The 19,080-nt window shown below is 43.3% G+C and overlaps 8 protein-coding genes across 8 annotated transcripts; 4 read left to right on the top strand and 4 right to left on the bottom strand.

Annotated features, from left to right (window-relative positions):
* Positions 1-746: 746 nt before the first annotated feature.
* Positions 747-2,202, bottom strand: Bfra_003824 (putative protein mitochondrial targeting protein; the record flags this gene model as incomplete). Its single annotated transcript, XM_037334229.1, has 4 exons — positions 747-1,060; positions 1,115-1,954; positions 2,042-2,111; positions 2,167-2,202. The coding sequence occupies 4 exons, from the start codon at positions 2,200-2,202 to the stop codon at positions 747-749; spliced, it is 1,260 nt and encodes a 419-aa protein (XP_037194316.1).
* A 1,544-nt stretch (positions 2,203-3,746) lies between these two features.
* Positions 3,747-4,560, top strand: Bfra_003823 (putative cytosine deaminase protein; the record flags this gene model as incomplete). Its single annotated transcript, XM_037334228.1, has 6 exons — positions 3,747-3,853; positions 3,923-4,009; positions 4,065-4,138; positions 4,214-4,234; positions 4,289-4,459; positions 4,515-4,560. Exons 1-6 carry the CDS (start codon positions 3,773-3,775, stop codon positions 4,558-4,560), a joined length of 480 nt encoding a protein of 159 aa, XP_037194315.1. The 5' UTR covers positions 3,747-3,772.
* Positions 4,561-4,584: 24 nt separating this feature from the next.
* Positions 4,585-5,910, bottom strand: Bfra_003822oa (putative uroporphyrinogen decarboxylase protein; the record flags this gene model as incomplete). The annotated part of the gene is made up of 5 exons (XM_037334227.1): positions 4,585-4,655; positions 4,711-5,101; positions 5,157-5,692; positions 5,761-5,802; positions 5,856-5,910. 5 exons carry the CDS (start codon positions 5,908-5,910, stop codon positions 4,585-4,587), a joined length of 1,095 nt encoding a protein of 364 aa, XP_037194314.1.
* A 510-nt stretch (positions 5,911-6,420) lies between these two features.
* Positions 6,421-8,835, top strand: Bfra_003821 (putative fungal specific transcription factor domain containing protein; the record flags this gene model as incomplete). Its single annotated transcript, XM_037334226.1, has 1 exon — positions 6,421-8,835. The coding sequence occupies one exon, from the start codon at positions 6,421-6,423 to the stop codon at positions 8,833-8,835; it is 2,415 nt and encodes an 804-aa protein (XP_037194313.1).
* An 800-nt stretch (positions 8,836-9,635) lies between these two features.
* On the bottom strand, positions 9,636-11,298 carry Bfra_003820 (putative trna methyltransferase protein; the record flags this gene model as incomplete). Its single annotated transcript, XM_037334225.1, has 3 exons — positions 9,636-10,004; positions 10,082-10,766; positions 10,814-11,298. 3 exons carry the CDS (start codon positions 11,296-11,298, stop codon positions 9,636-9,638), a joined length of 1,539 nt encoding a protein of 512 aa, XP_037194312.1.
* Positions 11,299-11,680: 382 nt separating this feature from the next.
* Bfra_003819 (putative 60s acidic ribosomal protein p0 protein) lies at positions 11,681-12,692 on the top strand (the record flags this gene model as incomplete). The annotated part of the gene is made up of 2 exons (XM_037334224.1): positions 11,681-11,854; positions 11,928-12,692. 2 exons carry the CDS (start codon positions 11,681-11,683, stop codon positions 12,690-12,692), a joined length of 939 nt encoding a protein of 312 aa, XP_037194311.1.
* A 389-nt stretch (positions 12,693-13,081) lies between these two features.
* Positions 13,082-16,458, bottom strand: Bfra_003818 (putative 2 protein; the record flags this gene model as incomplete). The annotated part of the gene is made up of 3 exons (XM_037334223.1): positions 13,082-14,745; positions 14,814-15,606; positions 15,655-16,458. 3 exons carry the CDS (start codon positions 16,456-16,458, stop codon positions 13,082-13,084), a joined length of 3,261 nt encoding a protein of 1,086 aa, XP_037194310.1.
* A 1,000-nt stretch (positions 16,459-17,458) lies between these two features.
* Positions 17,459-18,530, top strand: Bfra_003817 (putative minor allergen alt a 7 protein; the record flags this gene model as incomplete). The annotated part of the gene is made up of 5 exons (XM_037334222.1): positions 17,459-17,485; positions 17,697-17,782; positions 17,847-17,943; positions 18,048-18,347; positions 18,429-18,530. The coding sequence occupies 5 exons, from the start codon at positions 17,459-17,461 to the stop codon at positions 18,528-18,530; spliced, it is 612 nt and encodes a 203-aa protein (XP_037194309.1).
* Positions 18,531-19,080: the final 550 nt, after the last annotated feature.

Below are 19,080 nucleotides of genomic sequence, written 5' to 3'. Positions count from 1 at the left end.
AATTGAACGATATTTACGAGTCAAAGGATTTGTATGTGTCTGAAATATTTTAGGGTCCCTCCTTTTCGTTCGGCTAAAGAGTATGGGATGGGTACATAGGTTACATCATTAGATTCATGACCAGAAGACCATCAAAGAGCATCAACAAATTCACGTACATGTTACCTCAAAGCAAAGTATCACATCACATAATCATGCTATCCACAAAACACAAACAATGATTCATAATCTGCTTTTTTTCCCTACATGCTATCTATCCCAGCTGTCTAAACGCCATATTAAGAGATCATCAGCCAGAGGTTCTCGGATGTATTGATTTCATCAATTCTGATTTCATCTTGATCTGAGATCGTATGGAACTTTTAGAAAAGATGCTCCATTCATTTCATAATGTATGATTCTCATGTTCTCATAAGAAAATTAGGGTTCGCACCATTCATGCACATCGAGTTGTCCAAAGGCTCTGAGCCCCTTCGTTCTTCCGAGCCCTCATCTATTCACCCAGAAACCAAACCCACTCATTGCGCATTTCGTCATTCGTGTATGCTAATGACCAAAATTCAAGAAGCCCTTGCCTTGAAAATTTGAATGGGCCATGATGGTATCGCACTTGAGACCATGAAGAACAAGTATAGTGTATCATATAACCGACGAAAGATGCAAAAGAGGTTGATGAAAAAATCTCTGTATGAAGAAAGAAAAGTACGAAGAAAATCCCCAGGCCAAACGCCAATACTACTATGAATTTATTGAGAAGCACATTGGACACGTTCGCCACCTTGGCCATCTTCATCATCCTCGTCCATGGCACCGGCGCCTGAAGCTCTAGCTTGCTGACTGGCATCGACATCCTCGAGATCGGCAACTTCGGTCATCGCATCGGTAGGTGGTGTGGTGCCTTCTGGTGCGGGTGGAAGAATGGTCTTGAGGGCCTCGAACGCTGCAGGATCGGTGGTCCAGTTCTTCTCTGGGAATTTGACATCAAATTGGATGTACAAGTTTCCGTGATCGTGGTGACGATATGAAGGCATACCCTGGCCACGAACCATCTTGACACTTCCTATACAAACTGTTAAACTAATTCAATGTGGGCGCAATGGAATAGATTGCTTACCTGGGCTGATAACTTCTCCTGGAAGGATTTCAACGCTCAACCATCGTTCATCCAAATGTTCGACAAAGATAGTTCCACCAGCAAGGGCAGTCGAAAGATCAACTTCGGCATGGAAAAACAAATCGTCGTCTTTGCGTTGGAAACGGTCGTGTGGTTTTTGCTCGATCTCGAAAACAACATCACCTGGTTGCACGCCTGGTGTTTGATCACCCTCGCCTCTGAAATCGATCTTGTGTCCACTGCGAACACCTCTGTCGACGTGGACGTGCAAGACCTTTCTTTCCACAGTAGTCTTTTTACCATTGCAACCCTTGCACTTGTCCTTCTCACGGATGATCTCTCCCTCTCCATTACAATCAGGGCAGACAGTCTGGAAACGTTGGATCATAGGTCCCATCTGGCGCATCATTGTCTTCATACCGTGGCCGTCACATCCAGCACACTTCTTGACGGCACCTTCCTTTCCACCTCGTCCCTCACACTTGGGGCAGATGACGGATTTCTGGAGAGCGAGTTTGGAGACTTTTCCGCGATAGATGTCCTCAAGTGAAACTTTGTGGACGTGATGAATGGTACGGGCCTTTGGTGGACCACGTTGTTGCATGCCACCACCACCACCGAACATACCGCCGAATCCACCACCGCCAAATGCAGAACCGCCACCGAAGAATTGTGAGAATAAATCTTCGGCATTCATTCCTCCGGCTCCTCCACCACCCTCCAATCCTTCTTCGCCATATTGATCATAGATTTGGCGCTTTTGGGGATCCGAAAGAATTTCGTATGCTCTGGAGATTTCCTTGAATTTTTCCTCGGCGTCAGGGTTGTGTTGATTCTTGTCTGTTGGTCGGATGTCAGAATCACGTCTCGGAAGGGAGAGAAAGAAGAAAAGAACCCCAAGATGGAAGAATCTGTGGAACGACTAACCTGGGTGATGTTTCAGAGCCCCGACTTTGTATGCTTTCTTGAGTTCTGCTTCAGTGGCAGTTGGTGCAACCTATTTTTTGAGTTGAGCATTGTTCTCTGAATCACCGAGAGGAATGAAGCCTTACACTCAACAGATCGTATAACTTGGTATCCTTGACCATTTTGTATATTGGTGTAGAGAAAAGATCTCTTTAAAGTTGATTTTCTTTATGTGTTTGAGTTTGTGATTCTGGTCGACGAGACTTTAAATACAATGTCGGACTAGGCTCTTTTGTATTCTAGAAGTAGTGGTAGAAGAAGTGTTAGCCATCCGAGAATCGCATCAAACTAAACCAACCAGTGTGATGATGGGCCTGTAGAATCACATAGATAAGTATGCCCATACAACTCATCATGGTACGTACGGTAGCACATATTGAGATACTACCATGGACAGGCTACATGACTAGAATTGTGGAAACCATGAATTACTTACAACTTGGTACTGTTCACGACTCGGCGCACAAGTAGGGAAGTTTGAGGGAAGAACAAGTTGAAAGTTCTTTTTTCTTTCTTGAGGAAATAGATCTCAGACTCAAGAAACTAATTTCAGAGTTTGACTTGATAAACTTGGTAAGACTTTAATTGTCGAAATAATTAAGAGTGGAAGGGGGTGAGAGGAGATTGATTGCAAATGGCGATAAATGAATTCGAAGGGGAAAGAAAGTAAGTAAGTAAGATTTTTCTGAATGGACTAAATAAATAAGTAGTAGGTATGGTAGTGTGTACCCAGCCAGATGTGAATGAGATTCTAATTATTAGCTAGTAGTTTCGCCTTGCCTGACATTTATTTAGTAATGAGGAGGAAGGGAAGACAGAAGACAGAAGCAGGAAGAAGCGGCGGGCAAAATATTTTAGAATCTGAAAGAAGGGTCTCGAAAATGGACAAGGATTGGGAATGTATTCTTTGGGGGGAAATCAGGAAAATCTGCCCCTCCTAATAAGATCCTCGAGCTGGATTTTATATCGATGTAGATATATGGATATATAAATATATAGTTATTATAGTTATTATAGTTATATCGGTATTCATTCACTTTTATATACCAAGGTAGGTAGCTATATATAGGTATAGATAAAGGTTATTCTTATTCTATGTATCGTTTCGAAATGAATCAATGGATTCCATGTGTATAATGTAATCAATGCTTTCGGTACTCTCTATTCAGCTCCCACTTCTTGTCTTACCTGTATCCATTTCTTTCCACACCATCCTTCACTTGACTTATTCTGATATAAGGCTACGCTAGACTATATCGAGACTAATCCAGCAACGACAGCCGGAAATTCCACATCGACCAATCACCATCCCCTGATAATATCAAAAGAAAGGTTGGCTCAAACTTCAAAGGTGGGTTTCTTATCGATAAGCATTGGATAATTCTTCCACATTGTGGCTTCGGAACAGATCCCCTAGGTAGGCACGGTAAGGAGATTATCTCGGTTTATGTACAGAATGCCTAGGTATAGAAGACTGTGTAGCGTAGGTATGGATTTCACAATTTCATGGATAAAACAAATCGAATTTGTCAGAGAAACATCCTTGATCATCCCATTGCTCATCTTGTACAGTAAAATACATACATATACATATATATATCTAGAATCAGAGACTTGACTTTGTCTCCTACCCCTCATTCTTCCTTCTCCCCCATCAAGCCTCATCAAAAAATCCACTTACTACTTCTAGTCATGACTTCCCTGAGCGATCAAGAAGCCTTTGCAATTGCAGTCGAAGAAGCCAAGATTGGATATGAAGAAGGCGGTGTACCTGTACGAATCCCCAAGATCATTCTATTGATAATCTCTGGCCATTTCTAATCAAGATGCCATAAATGTCAGATTGGTGCAGCTTTAGTCTCAAGAGATGGAAAGTTGCTGGGCCGTGGCCATAATATGAGAGTCCAGAAAGGGAGTGCTATTCATCATGTAAGCCTTGGTATTGTCTGTAGCTTGCGGATAGAAAAATGCTGATGCAGCTTAGGGAGAGACATCCGCTTTAGAGAATTCAGGTCGCCTCCCTGCCTCGGCTTATAAGGGGTCCACCATGTATACAACGTATGTCAAGAGGAAACCTCCCCATCAAACAGAACTTCCATATTCAAGAGGACAAAACTAACAAATTACGGGTAGATTGTCTCCATGTGATATGTGGTAGGTTTGCTATCCATATAAATGACTCTGGAATATGCTAATCAAGATGGAAAGTACGGGAGCATGTATTTTATACGGAATATCACGAGTCGTCGTGGGTGAGAACAATACTTTCCTCGGCGGTGAAGCATATTTAAAGCAAAGAGGAATTGAAGTTGTCAACATGCAAAGTAAGGAGTGCCAGGAATTGATGGAGAAGTTCATCAGTGAAAAGCCAGAATTGTGGTATGTTATACAATCTAATCCTAAAGGACTATCTTTGACTCAATACTTCTTATAGGAACGAAGATATTGGTGTCGAGAAGAGGGTTCACACCAAGGAATGATCAATACACTTAATGATTTAGGTATCACTTGGTTAATCGGTGAATCTCTTGGAAATAGAATTTCAAATCCTCGGGGTTGACGAATGGTGTGATACCTGTGAGAAGAAGACGGATTAGTTGAGAAAAAGCAGTCGAATAGGGAATACCAACCATGACCGAGATTTGCAATCCATCCTTGTTTTCCTCCACCAAAACCATTTACCATTTCCTCGACTACCCGAGTGATTTCAGATCGAGTTCCATATAGAACTCCTGGGTCTGCATTGCCTTGGAAGACGATTGGGCGGTTTCCTCGTATCCGAACGGCCTCCACGGGGTCTTGTAACCAGTCCAAACCTACTACCTGATATCCTAAATCACATAAGGAATCTAAGGCATACCAAGCTCCCTTGGCAAATACAACCATTGGGACTTGCTCGAGACCGAGTTCCTTTAAGCGTTTTGGCAGATTTTCCGATATATAAGCAAGATATGGTCGCGAGAACTCCTTAAAAGAAGAGGGGGATAATTCCGCAGCCCACGAGTCGAAAACTTGAACCAACTGATATAACCATTAGTTTCGACCAAGTAAAGTCGTGAGCGGCCAATGAACTTACCTGTGCCCCAGCTTTTACTTGCAAAGCCAAATACTCTACACACACTTCTGCGATTTTCTGAAGAAGGGCCTTGCTTGCTTCTGGATACCTGTAAACCCACGTCTTGGTCTTCACAAACAACTTGCTTCCTCCACCTTCCACCATGTAACATAACAGGGTCCATGGAGCACCACAAAATCCAAATAGTGGTACTCTTCCCTTTAGCTTATGTCTGGTCAAAGTGATTGCCTTGTAAACATAGTCCAATTCTGCCGCGACATCCACCTCCTTGTTCAAAACTCGTTCATATTGGCCGTCCTCAGGTGACTCCAGAGGTTCGGGAAAATGAGGTCCTTTCTTGTCAACCATCTCTACGGTCATCCCCATAGCTTGAGGAATCACGAGAATATCGGAAAATATAATAGCTGCGTCGACAAGTCCGGCGAAACGTTCAATAGGTTGGAGAGTTAAGGTTGATGCGATCTCCGGAGAGCGGCAGCATTCAAAGAAGTCATTCTTTCCTTTTGCTTCGTGGTATTCAGGTAGGTAACGTCCAGCTGTAATATTTCCAGGTGTCAGCTATCTCCATCTCATAAATTTCAATGACTTCAAACATTGGCCATACCTTGACGCATCACCCACATTGGTGGACGTTCAACCTTCTGACCTGGACTTCGTTAGCAATCAGCATTCTGAAGATTCAGTAATCATTGTATCTACCCCATGCTGTTCTGAGGATGAGATCGTTCTGTAATGGTTCAAATTGATGCTCCATGGTGTACTAATTTATATCTCAAACCAAATGAGGGGACTCTTTTGCTGGAAAAACACCACAAATGTATAAACGTCTGAGATTGCGTCAAACAATAAGGTTGACAATAAATCCGAAGAGAAGTTAGGAAGAAATCCAATTGAAGTATAAGGTTTATATGAACCTTGGTCTATTTATTTTCTTACTATTACCATTGCCTAATTCCCATGGTCCCTTCGGGGTTTCATTTTCACCCCACCAAACGTGAGCTTCAAGATCCACAAAATTAACAGGGACGAGGGAGCTCTGGAAAAACTGTTGATCCGTTGCATTTCAATTATTATTCGCTATGTACGATTTAATGATACGCAAATTCCAGTGATAAAGCTTTCGCTGAAGTCATTCTCACTGTACGATATCTTGCGCATGAAGAATATAGAGCATGCCATTCTGCTCCAAGAAGATCTGATTTCAATACCTCACCAATGTCGAATCGCAAAGCGTTAACGCGGCTGGCATATTTTTCAACGAGCGATGCTCCCTCGCCCATCGACTTCCTGTCGAAGGCTCAAACAACTCACAACATCCTTTGAATGTGTGTGGGTATCTGAGGAGGATCTTTGCAATGCATTCCAACGCTTCTGTGGTGCCTCGAATACAATACGTCGACATGGGAGCTCAGTGCCTGGCCCGTTGGAAAGCAGGAGGAGATTGGGGAGGAGAAGAATGGCATATGTCACAGAGATGACACAGGCGTCAATGTACGATCCGGGGGCTTTGTGGTGCTCATCTTGGGGGCCAGAGAAGATTGAATCGCAGTGGGAGGCTCCAACACCTCGAATCACGGAACAATCAAAGCATCCACCAGCTTTACCATCTTGGTTGACTAATTGGACTCCCATGCCCGAAGAACCTGCGGATGTTTCTATGGAGCCTGTAATTGTGGAAGAATCGACTGGGAATGGCTATGATATTTTGCGACAGGAAGGACATATCCAAGAACATTTTCATGATTTTGAAACGGCAATCGAGCTCAATCATCTAGAATCTACTGAGTTGAAAGGGGACTGGAACACGGAAAAGAAGAAGGGGCGGCATCAGCAGTCGGTTGAACCTAAGAAAGCTTTAAAGCTTTGCGTATCGTTTGGTAAAAGACTCCAACAGAGTCTTACTCTTGGGCTAGTTACTAGCGATCTGCTGTCTAACTCACTTCGAACTGTTACAAATGTTCTCGTGGATATTCATAGCGGCTCTTACTCCAGCGCTAAAGGTCCTAACAGACAAAGTCCCAAGAGGGAAGATTTTTTTTGCGGAAGAGATGCTGATGCAGTTAAAAAACTGCTTGCTTTCTATAGACAAGTCTGGGATGGCATTGTGTCTTGTAAAGTTCTCACGCCCGCCGATTTTGATTCGAAAGTCATAGCAGAATATCTGTCGTTGATTGCAGATCTCCCAAGCACCAACGAAGCACAACTTCTGGTCTCTGAAATACTTCCGTCATTATCTGCAGTTCAATTGGATAGTAATGTAGACAGCATTTTGTCTATATTCAACAAGTGGTCATTAAGCTGGCTCCAAAAAATGACTACTCCAACAAATAGAGATAAATTTTTGACGAAATCAGAGACATCTTTGATATCCTCACAACGAAGTATCAACCACCTCCGAATGCTAATGTGGTCCAATCGAGGCAAGGAAACGCCTGAGCTGTTGAAACGCGTTCGAGAAATTCTAATTCAAGCATCTACGAAGCTTTCCGCTGCCAGCACAGAATTATGGGCTGCGGAAAACATGTTTTTGCCTCACAGTCACTCCATTGATGTAATGAGCCAAACTCTAACCAATTTACCTAAAGAGATTACTTCTGTTCTGATCAGATCACATTCGGGTGTCATCTGTTCCGCAAATTTCTGGAAGCAGAAGAGTATTTCGGGGCTCAAAGACTACCTTGCTCAATCCCACAGGACACGATTAAATTGGCTTTCTGTGCTTTCCAGATTGAAAAACATTAATAATTCAATATTCACCGAGGCATTCAAAATATTGCAGCAACAAGATCTTAGTCCGTTCAATCTGGACAACAAGGAATATACTTTGACATGGCGCCAGATGTCTGAGCTTGTTCTAACCCGTTGGGCTAGTCAGGGCGCTTTAACAAACGGCAGCGTAATCATCGACACCTTCAAGATCAAGACCCTTCATTCTTCCTCATCCTTTGGGTGGCTTCTGTGGACTTTAAAAGAGTATGGACAGTTGAGCGACGAGAAGATACAAGATCTATTTAGTTTTCTCCGAGATATACAAGCGTTCGGCCACATACACGCAGTGCTAAGGCAATCAAAAATGTTCAATTTGCGGATAAATTCCAATGTCCTAGCAGATCTCGTCAACAAAACGACTTGCGTGGATCTCCAAGCTGCGTATAATATATACATGCAACATTGCATGGGCGAGATCGAGCCCGAGAAGTGTGCGCCTTTGTTTGCTACGATGATATATCACGGAAGCGAGGGAAGCGAGGGAATCTGGGCCGCATTGGATGCTCCAATCTACGCAGCAATGCCAAAGTGGAAAAGAAAAGCCCCATCACCAGAGATTCTTTCACAAGCACGAATTGGACTTATACACGAAATGGCAACAGCTTTTGCACATCAAAATGTCGAGCATCCTAGACAAGCTCTCCGTAATGTTACACAATGTTGGCACTATCTTCGTGCGCATAAGGTTAAACCGACTTCGGAAATCTCAAGGGCGATTACACAGGTGGGCATCATTGCGGATGTGAGAAATGAAAAGTGGGGTCGAACAGAAAGAGTGAGATGGGTTCTGGATGTTATTGAAGAGGCGGAAGGCCCAGAGGTTGCGGATGCAGTGAGAAAGGCGGTGGCTAAATGGAGGCAAAAACTAAAAATCAGACTTGAGAAGAAGAAAGAAGGCTATATTGAGTAGTATTTAAAGCTTTGTCAATTCAATAAGGTTATACCCCGGAGTCTATAGACGTCTTACAGCCATTTTGTAGATAATCAAGAGATTACATCAAACTACCCAACAACATCTTAATACCACATTCCAACATCAGTTCCCGTTCCGATTGTTAAGGATGATCTAAACCTTGTCGCCTCTCTGAATCTCGCATCTAACCGTCGCCGTCACCATCACCGCCACACCCCATCCCAACCAAAAATGCACATCATACCATTCAAACAACACCCTACACATTCATCCACCCATTCACCCTTAACCAATCTACACGTCATACAAATACCTCAATCCTACCATGACCTTCATCAAACATCTCATCGTACGACCTGGCGCAGTGGTCTACACAACTGACTTATACACACTGCGTTTTAACCATCTTCGGATGGGTGGGATGTTTGATAGATTACGGACAGAATTGACCCCATTTCGAAGGGTTCTGCTAGTAATAAAATCCTCATCTCAGAGAGGATTTTCCCATGTACAACATGGTTTTTTGCCTTTTTGGTTGTTGGAAGAATCGATGTTTTTGTGGGGAGCGGGAGAGTGAATCTCGCGAGTAATGATGTTTCGGTTTTTGGGGAGGGAATTTTTGTGTTTTTGTGGGGAGGGGGAGAGTGAATCTATGGAATGGGAATTTTAATGTCAGTGAGAGGATGATAGAATTGTTCAGTTTCGTTTTTGGCCTAATTGTGTATGATGTCAAGATATGGGTTGGGTAATTTTTCCATTCAATTGATCAGCAAGCTAGCTAGTAAACATGCGTGAATTTATTCCTCATCCTCCATCTTTCTCAAATTTCCAATATTATACAAGAGACCACCTAACTTATTCTTCTTCTCTGCATCCAAAATACCCTCGCTATCTTGCGATACATATCCTTCCAATTGCACATTAACAAATTTCTCACTTTCGTATTTGAAGAATTGCAGAGGACTTGCGATGGGTGAGTTGTCGTCCTTTACGGCGATGATGGAACCGGATTCGTGGATGTTGTCGATGGAGATTATGAGGGAGAATGGAGATGAGGGGTGGGATTGCTGAGGGTGCAAGAGAGCGCATTGCCTGGTAGGGTGATGGTTTGAGTATGTATGAGTTGGTTGGAAGGCGTGAGAGTATAAATGAAGGCGGCAGGGACACTGGGACTTTGTTAGCTTGAGTTCAGACTGGGCTTTTGTGGGTAGCATAATGAGACTTGCCCTTCAGATGTAGCTACCACGATGTCTCGATCAGATGTTTCATCTCTAGCGTGATAAATACCCGTCACTGCAACCTTCTTAGACTCGGTCTCGGGTTCGTCTTTGGTGGTTTCTGGGCCAAATGCTTCAATTTGAGACTTGAGATCTACTTTCGATAGTAAAGATCCATCGAGCCAGTTCCAAACGTGTAGGTCGTCATCTCCGCCGCCAGAAATAAGAGTTTCTGGTCTTGTAGAAGGAATACATAAACGACTAACATATTCAATGTGTCCGAGACAGAATCCCTCAATGACGTGCGATTGAGGAATTCCACGACTAACACGAATATGCTCGTCACGATCAGCTGTAAGAATGTAGTGGCGACCTGACACGGAAGCCGTCACGATATCTGTCAACATAGAAACATGTCCAAGGAGAAGTTTGTGCTCAAAATCTGGACCGGTTTTCTCAGACACTTTGTTGGTCTGTTTCTTTTGAGCCTCAAGGGCTTTTAAGTTGCGCACGGAATGTACTGTCAAGGCACTGGCTGAAGGCTGGAACTTCTTTGGAGCTTGCTTTTCGGCAGAAACATCTTCTTTAGCGGATGGAACTGAAGGAGAAGGGATGAGAGGAAGAGAATACACATCCCCAAATTTATCAGCGCTGATTATGGTACTGCAGTCATCGGTAGTGGCAAGAGCACAAGGTCGTTTGGGCATAGTACTAAATTCGTCAGTCAGAGCCACTTTGTGAAAGTAGACAATCCCTACCGATCACTGATCTGCTTTAATCCTTTGCCTACTGTATCCTCCCATGCCAACACTCTGATGGTTTTGTCCTCGCCTGTAACTGCAATCACGTGCTGGAGGTCTTTTGTGATAGTTAAAGCAGTAATGGGTGAAGGTTCAATAATCTTTGGTGGTGTATTCTTCGCTTTCTTCTTCAATTGCTGTACGACAACAATCTTCTCTTCCTTTTCCTCGCTAACGGATAACTTCCGTCTCTTTGCTGGCGGGGTTGACGATTCCAATGGGGCATCTGGAGTAGATGTTTCTGGGTTCTGCTCCTCACTTTTGGTTTGCGTCTCTTCTCCAGTTGTCTTCAATGCATTCGTACTTTCTGGCGCTGGAGACTTCCATGTTGAAAGGTATGAACCATCTTTTATATCAAAGGTATCTATGCTTGAGCCTCGAGCTGCTACAAGATAGTTACCACATTGTTTGAGGCATTGGTATGGTGTTCTGAGTTTCGACATCTTTTTTGATAGACTGATTTGGCCTCCCGATCAAGTAAATAAGTTTTAAACGGAAACACAATTCTTTCCTTGGAGCGGCTATTCGTATATCAAAATACCAATCAATACCCAAAAAATACAAAATATTTATCCAGATGTCTCGAATTTATTTATCAACAAGGGTCTGAGCTTCTCCACCAATCAGAATGTATTTTCGCATGCCAGATTGCGCTAAGCACTAGCGGCTCCCACATTCTAGCAATTCGTCAAACTCATCAAATGGATCTTTTTTTCGAATTTTGATTTATTTCGCGACAATCACAATTCTTCCACGAAGAACAAATCCTCAACTCTAACATAATAAATTTGTCCTTAAATCACCTAACTTCACAAATAAGAAGATATGGGGGGCAAATCCGAAAACAAGGCCGGCTACTTCGATAAGCTCAAGGGCTTACTCGAGGAGTACAAGTCCATCTTCATCGTCACCGTCGACAATGTCAGCTCTCAACAAATGCACGAGATCCGTGGATCTCTCCGTGGTGAGGGTGTTGTCTTGATGGGAAAGAACACCATGGTACGTCTACTAAGGATTGGTGGATTCTGTTGTTATTGGCGCGCTCAGAAAACTAATTTTTGTGATTGAACAGGTCCGCCGTGCCGTCAAGGGCTTCGTCAACGACAACCCAGAATACGAGCGTCTCCTTCCTTTCGTCAAGGGTAACGTCGGTTTCGTCTTCACCAACCAAGATCTTAAGACCATCCGTGACAAGATTCTCGACAACAAGGTCGCTGCTCCAGCCAGAGCTGGTGCCGTTGCCCCAGCTGATGTCTACATCCCAGCCGGTAACACCGGTATGGAACCAGGAAAGACCTCTTTCTTCCAAGCTCTCGGTGTCCCAACCAAGATTGCCCGTGGTACCATTGAAATTACCGCAGACTTGAAGCTCGTTGAGGCTGGTTCCAAGGTCGGAGCTTCCGAGGCTACCCTTCTTAACATGTTGAACATCTCTCCGTTCACATACGGTATGGGTATCTCCCAAGTTTACGATGATGGTAACACTTTCCCACCAAGTGTTCTCGACATCGAGGAGTCCCAACTTCTCAAGGCTTTCAGCAGTGCTATCACCACCATCGCTGCTATCTCCTTGGCTGCCAACTTCCCAACCCTTCCATCTGTTATGCACTCTGTTGTCAACAGCTACAAGAAGGTTTTGGCTGTTGCCATCTCGACCGACTACAGCTGGTCTGAGATTGATGAGTTGAAGGACCGAATTGCCAACCCAGAGGCCTACGCCAGTTCCGGACCTGCCGTTACTGAGGCTGCCCCAGCTGCCGTTGCTGAGGAGGCCAAGAAGGAGGAGTCCGAGGCTGAGGAGTCCGCTGATGAGGGATTCGGAGGAATGTTCGACTAAATTCGTCAATGATAAATCTGAAATGGATTCTCTGTATGTCTGAAAGGATATATAAAGAAACATCAAGGTTATCTAGTTGTCATCCAAGTATCTTGACTCTGGAAAAATGAAAAAACTTAACAAGCCAAAGCATGTGTATCGTGGTATGACAATGAAATGTGATGTGAAAATCACAATTCCATTAACTCCAAAAGGTTCGTCGCTATTTTCTCATACACTCTACAATTTTCTCAAGCTGCTTTGTGATGAATAAATCATAGCTTTTTAACCCCGAGTGCATGCGCACGTTGAAGATTAAAAACAACAACACTCTAATTTTTTCCTGAATGCTTTCAATATTTGTCATTGTGTCATACAAATAATTATGGTCGTGATCAATTACTGACTATCTATTCAGGATTTGCATCTTTTTCCAATATCTGCCTAGCAACCTCAATAGCTTCCCTCGGCAATCCAGCCAATTTAGCAACCTTGAGAGCGTGACTCTGTCTGTTGATACCCTCCTTCAATTTATACATATACCTAAATGCTCCATCTGTGTTCCCATCCTCTTCCACATCCGTACAATAAAAGCCCACTGCACCCATATTGTTCTTCTCTATCAAATCCACCAATGCGTGGAAATGTGTCGCGAATAATGCCCTGCATTTATTCACATGGTAAAGATGGTGCAAGCATGCAAAGGCCACGGCCACACCGTCAGTTGGTGTTGTTCCTCTACCAATCTCATCCATGATAACGAATGATCGTGAAGTCGCATTTTTGAGGATCGTCGCACTCTCCAACATCTCCACCATGAATGTCGATTGATCTCGGTAGAGATTATCTGCAGACCCAACACGACTGAATATATGATCTACAATCCCCAACTCTGCATATTCAGCAGGTACATATGATCCGACTTGTGCAAGAACCGTAATCAATGCATTTTGACGCAGAAAAGTACTTTTGCCAGCCATATTTGGCCCTGTAACTAGCCAAGCTTTATGAACGTCTCCCACCAGACAATCATTGGAAATAAAACTCCGACCTTCTCCCTCTAATCCAGTCTCAACGGTAGGGTGTCTCCCACCAATAATTTTGTGCGCAGAACTTGTATTGAGGATAGGACGAGTCCAACCTCTTTCATTTGCCAGTGTAGCAAATGAGCACGCGATATCAATTTCATCCAGTACAGCTGCATTACGACGAAGTTTTACGAGATTTGTAATAGCCAGTTCGCGAAGTTTGTAAAACAATCGCTGTTCTTCGGCCCGAATGTGGATGCGACATTGATCGATTTCTTGACCCAGGAATGACCATTCGGGATGATGAAGAGAACGAGTGCTTTTGCTTGAGCTGATGGTGCGGGCTTCGGGCATGTCCAGATTTATATCTCTTCCTTTAACGTGGCAGATGTGACCGAGGCCGGGGGTGAAGCGAAGGGTCAGACTTGTTGCGCCGAGACGCTCGCAGAGAGAAGCTGCCAGGGCGGTCTTTTGATTTGCTAGAGAGGATAGTTCTGTGTGGAGACGTTTGAGGGTTGACGTGGCGCTTGGTTTCATGATCCAGGCTTCACTCTCTTGATTGTAATATTCTCGAAGGCTGGTAGGTTTCCTGCGGTTGTTTTTCCGAATGATAGATGTTTCTTCGGTGTTTCCTTCCGAAGCGACGATTGCTTCGGCCAGTGCTTGCATCTCTCCACTCTCGCCTTCTTCAATACGATGTTGCTGAACTAGACCTTCTTCGTCAATGGCTTCTGTGATTGCTTGGGCGAGTTCCATTGGGTCTTTGAGGTGAATACGAGTAAGTAATTCTTGTATGCAAGGCTTGGGCGTCGTATTATGAACTTCGAGTGCGAATGCCAAATCTCGAGTAGCATGTATCGTGTTAGCTAAATCCAAAAGATCATCGCCATCTCCTCTGCCAAACGCAAACTTTTGCAGTAGGCGATGGGAATCATGGCTGCGTTTCAGGAGAGATGTTACTCGGTCTCGAAGATTCTCATTTTCAAGCATGTATGTCACGAGATCGAGCCGAGAGTTTATCACATCCAGGGATGTTGAAGGTGATGCTATTCTTTACGTCAGCCTTTGAAGAACATTGAAAATCACCTAAATTATCGAGAAAAACGAAACTTACCAAGCCAATTCTCCAACAGTCTTGCACCTCCTTTTGTGACTGTGCGTCGGATTGTGTGCAATAAACTACCACTGAAAACATCTTCCTTGATGGTCTTCTTAATCTCTAGAGCTCTCATAGTATTCTTGTCGATTCCCATAACATTTAACTGGCGTACAGGAGGTTGGAGTCTCATGTTCGTACTTTGTAATCTTGTTTCAACATAATGTAGTAAGCAACTACCAGCCGATACCTCTTCCTCCGTGAAGGTGTCTGCCGAGGATTGGGGAACTGCCGATTCTAACATAGAGGACCACTCGGATATAGGCTTCACCCCTGAAAGTGTTGCATAAGTGATCATATGGTGTTCGTCGGTGAGAATGGTAAATATTTCGTGACTTTTCATAGATTGCATCTCTTTATTCAACACGATTTCGCGTGGAGCTATACGGGCCAAGAAGGAAGGAAGTTGTGAAAGCGATGACTTTTGGGTGAAGAAATGACCAGTTGATAGATCCAGCCAAGCCAAACCGATTGATTTATGATGCCTGTCATATTCAATAGCGTCAGTTGTATCACCGCGCTGTATGTGTATTGCAAGTACATAATTGTTCGAAAGAGGGTCCATGAAACCTTCATCGATGAGAGTACCAGGTGTAACAACACGTGAGACTCTTCGATCATGCATCAGTCCTCCAGATTTCACCTTATCCGAAATATCATTTGGAAACTCTTCCGATATAGCAACATATCGATTTAAATCTTGAACAAGTATCTTCAAATAACGATCAAGTTGATGAAAAGGAAACCCAGCCTATTTACCGTTATTATATAATAGGGTGACATCATGATGATAACTTACCATCGACACAGGTCCAGCATTTGTTTTCTTCTGGGAAACCTTAAGACCCAGAAGCGGACCAAATTCATCCGCATGCTCAAAATACAATTCGTAGAAACCTCCAACACGTGTTATGACCACGCAGTTCTCAAACTTGAGCATATTGCTACGGGCCTGCATGATCACGGTTGGATATGGTGGTGGTTCATTCTCAATTTCCAATGGCTCCAGAGGAAGTAATCCTTGCGGAAGTTCTACTTCACCTGTTGCTTTGGCTTTTTTGGAAATTTTCTCGCCGGTTGACGAAGATGGAGTAACTTGTGATTCTTGTACCTCTGAGGATTCGGAGTCAAGAATGATCAAGCCTTGGGGCAAACCCTCTATGCGCCTGATTCTCCTTGATGGTTTTACTGTTTTTGTGTCATCTTCAACATTATCTGAAGTTGCGGAAATTCGCAGTTCTTCACATTCAGCTGTGGCTGGCTCTGGCTCCTGAAGTAAATCCTGGACATCTTCAAAAAATTCCAAGGAAACCCTTTCTGGAGATTTATCCTTAATGAGTGATTGCTCCAAATCCAAAGGTTCTAAGGGCCTCAAATCTAGTCCATGAGGAAGATCATTGAAATTAAAAGTAGATTTCGTTTTCTTTCCTCGGTGAAAAAGTTGAGATTTGAAGTAAATGACATTATTGCGAGTGCGAGCAGATGATGACAGAGTGAAACGAGACGAAGAATTGGCAATACATCTTCTAATACTTAAGGAAGGGAATGGAACAATAGCATTGTATCTGCGAACGTTCCTCGCATTAAAGAATGATATGTGCATTGGGGGATTTTCGAAAATTCGACATTCCAATTGATATGTAAGACGTACGTTAACCAAATTGAGAAAGCGTGATGAAGGTAACAAACGTGAGGTCAATGCAACGGGATTACTTAAGCCTTGGACAGTTTTGCTGGCAGACGCAAACGGGGAAAACTCAGCATCGTGACCAATCAAAAAGATGGATTCAAGATCTGAAGACGAGCTAGGTATCTACTAGGAGGTACCCGTGGACGTAAAGGGAAAGTCGAAAGAGAAGTGTGAATTTGCTTTAAACATTATTTATAAGTTATTTGCGACTAATGCGTGATGTCAAGGTTACGTTACGATTACATTTTAATTATATGCAAATATCTGGTAATAATTCTGTGTATGTAGATATGGATATAATCACAAAATATATAGACATCAAATCTTTGAATATACAGTACTACCCCAGGTAATGAGGTATTTGTAAAGAGAGAGAGAAGCTTTATCATCCATCGGTAATCTACTCGAGTACCTAGTAGTAATATTACCCTTTTACCAATTGCTTACTTAAAGCTATGGTAATGTTTTCATAACAGACAGCCAATCTAATTCTCCTTGCGTGCTTCAACATGCCAAGTATGATTAACCAACCACTTATTAAAGCATCTGTAATCAACTCACTAATGCGTTTGTGGAAATCTCAATATATTCCGAGGTGCACTTACCTCATGGAACCCTAGTAATGCACCAGAAGTACGAGTATCTAGGTACTTGGTAGGTATCTCTAACCCCTCGATTGCTTCTTTGACTTTGCCCCAACCGATAGTCAATATTGATGATGGATGGATGGATGAATGATTGAATTGATGTATGAATGCATATAAGAAGGGAGGGACTTTCCCATCCATTCGAGTCTTTTCTTTATTCCTCATCATTCAATCTTCAATCTTCTCTCTGTCCAAGTCTCTCTCACACTCATACTCTTCATATCAATCTTCCTTCTCTCAATTAATTCTCTATCAAAACTCTCAGCATGGCTCCTAAAGTAGCTATCGTTTTCGTAAGTACTTCTCCATTTCATACCCGTTATTGTATGGAACGATAAGACTAGACTCCTCGACTTTCTCTTCATGTTCTGTTGGTTCAATCTCATCCGCCCATACGTGTAGAATATTCACACACTACATTCCACATGAACCCATCATTCATAATATTTCAAATTCATTCTACCAGAGCAAATGCCATGATACTAACCCCCATGTCTCCCACAGTACTCCATGTATGGCCACATCCAAAAGCTTGCTGAAGCCGAACAGGCAGGTCTCAGGAAAGCCGGAATTGAAGCCGATCTCTTCCAGTAAGTCTTGAACCATCCTGTTCTGGAGAAATCAAAAAGTCCTCAATGCTAATTCACCAAATAGAGTTCCAGAGACTCTTCCTCAAGAGGTCTTGGCTAAGATGCACGCTCCCGCAAAATCAGACATTCCAATCATTGACCAAAAGACTCTTGCGAACTATGTAAGTCTTACCAATCCACTTTGAACCGTAAAACCATATTCACCCCAAGCTTTCATTCCCATCCCATGCCCACACCCCGTATCCATCCAGCTGACACAATCCAGGACGCATTCCTCTTCGGTATCCCAACCAGATATGGTAACTTCCCCGCCCAATGGAAAGCCTTCTGGGACGCTACCGGCAGCCAATGGCAAACCGGAGGCTACTGGGGAAAATTCGCCGGAATCTTCGTTTCCACCGGCACTCCAGGTGGTGGGCAAGAGAGCACCGTTCTTGCTTCTCTCTCAACATTAGCTCATCACGGCATCATCTATGTTCCATTGGGTTATGCAAAGTCGTTCCCACAACTCGCAAACTTGGAAGAGGTTAGAGGTGGTTCCCCATGGGGTGCCGGAACTTTCGCTGTAGGTCTTTTTTCTATCTGTTTGAGAGGATTATGTTGGGGTATACTGCATGAGTGAGGATATAGGACTGATCTTCTATAGGGCGCCGATGGATCTCGATCACCCTCTGCACTCGAGTTAGAACTTGCTACCATTCAAGGCGAGGAATTCGGAAAGACCATCAGCAAAGTCAACTTCGCGTGACTAGATGTAAGTAAATTCGAAGTCAGCAGTCAACAATTGCAATTGATTCACACTGCTAACCCTCAATAATAGGGCTCTGTCACAAACAATGGAGAAGTGAAGTCAGAATCAAATTTGGCAGATAGCAATGGAGAAACCAAAAACATTCAGCAAGCAAACCAGAAAGCAGACAAAGGAGAAACTGGGGTTAAAGATAAGGAAGGCCCATGTGGCTTGCCAGTCAAGTGCACAATTCAATAATTTAAGACTTTCTAATAGTAGAATTTACAACATTGAGATGTAATCTTCAGAAGCTCATGACGGGTGCTTATCCAATGGCGTGACATAAATGACATGATGCACGCGACATAAACACGCTGGCCAAAAATTATCCATAATACATTGCATTCAAAATTTTGGTACATTACATTTTCACAAAATCAACTCCTCATACAAGGGATGTACATATAGTTGTTTGTGTATGTGGCATCCTTTATAGAATACCCTCCCGTCGTTGAATCAGTCGTCTCATGTCGCCATGACCGATTCTAATTTCCCACCTCGGTCAATG

Source organism: Botrytis fragariae (genome assembly GCF_013461495.1).
Source record: "Botrytis fragariae strain BVB16 chromosome Unknown tig00000045, whole genome shotgun sequence".
Lineage (NCBI taxonomy): Eukaryota > Fungi > Ascomycota > Leotiomycetes > Helotiales > Sclerotiniaceae > Botrytis > Botrytis fragariae.
This window is presented reverse-complemented; position numbering and strand designations above follow the sequence as displayed.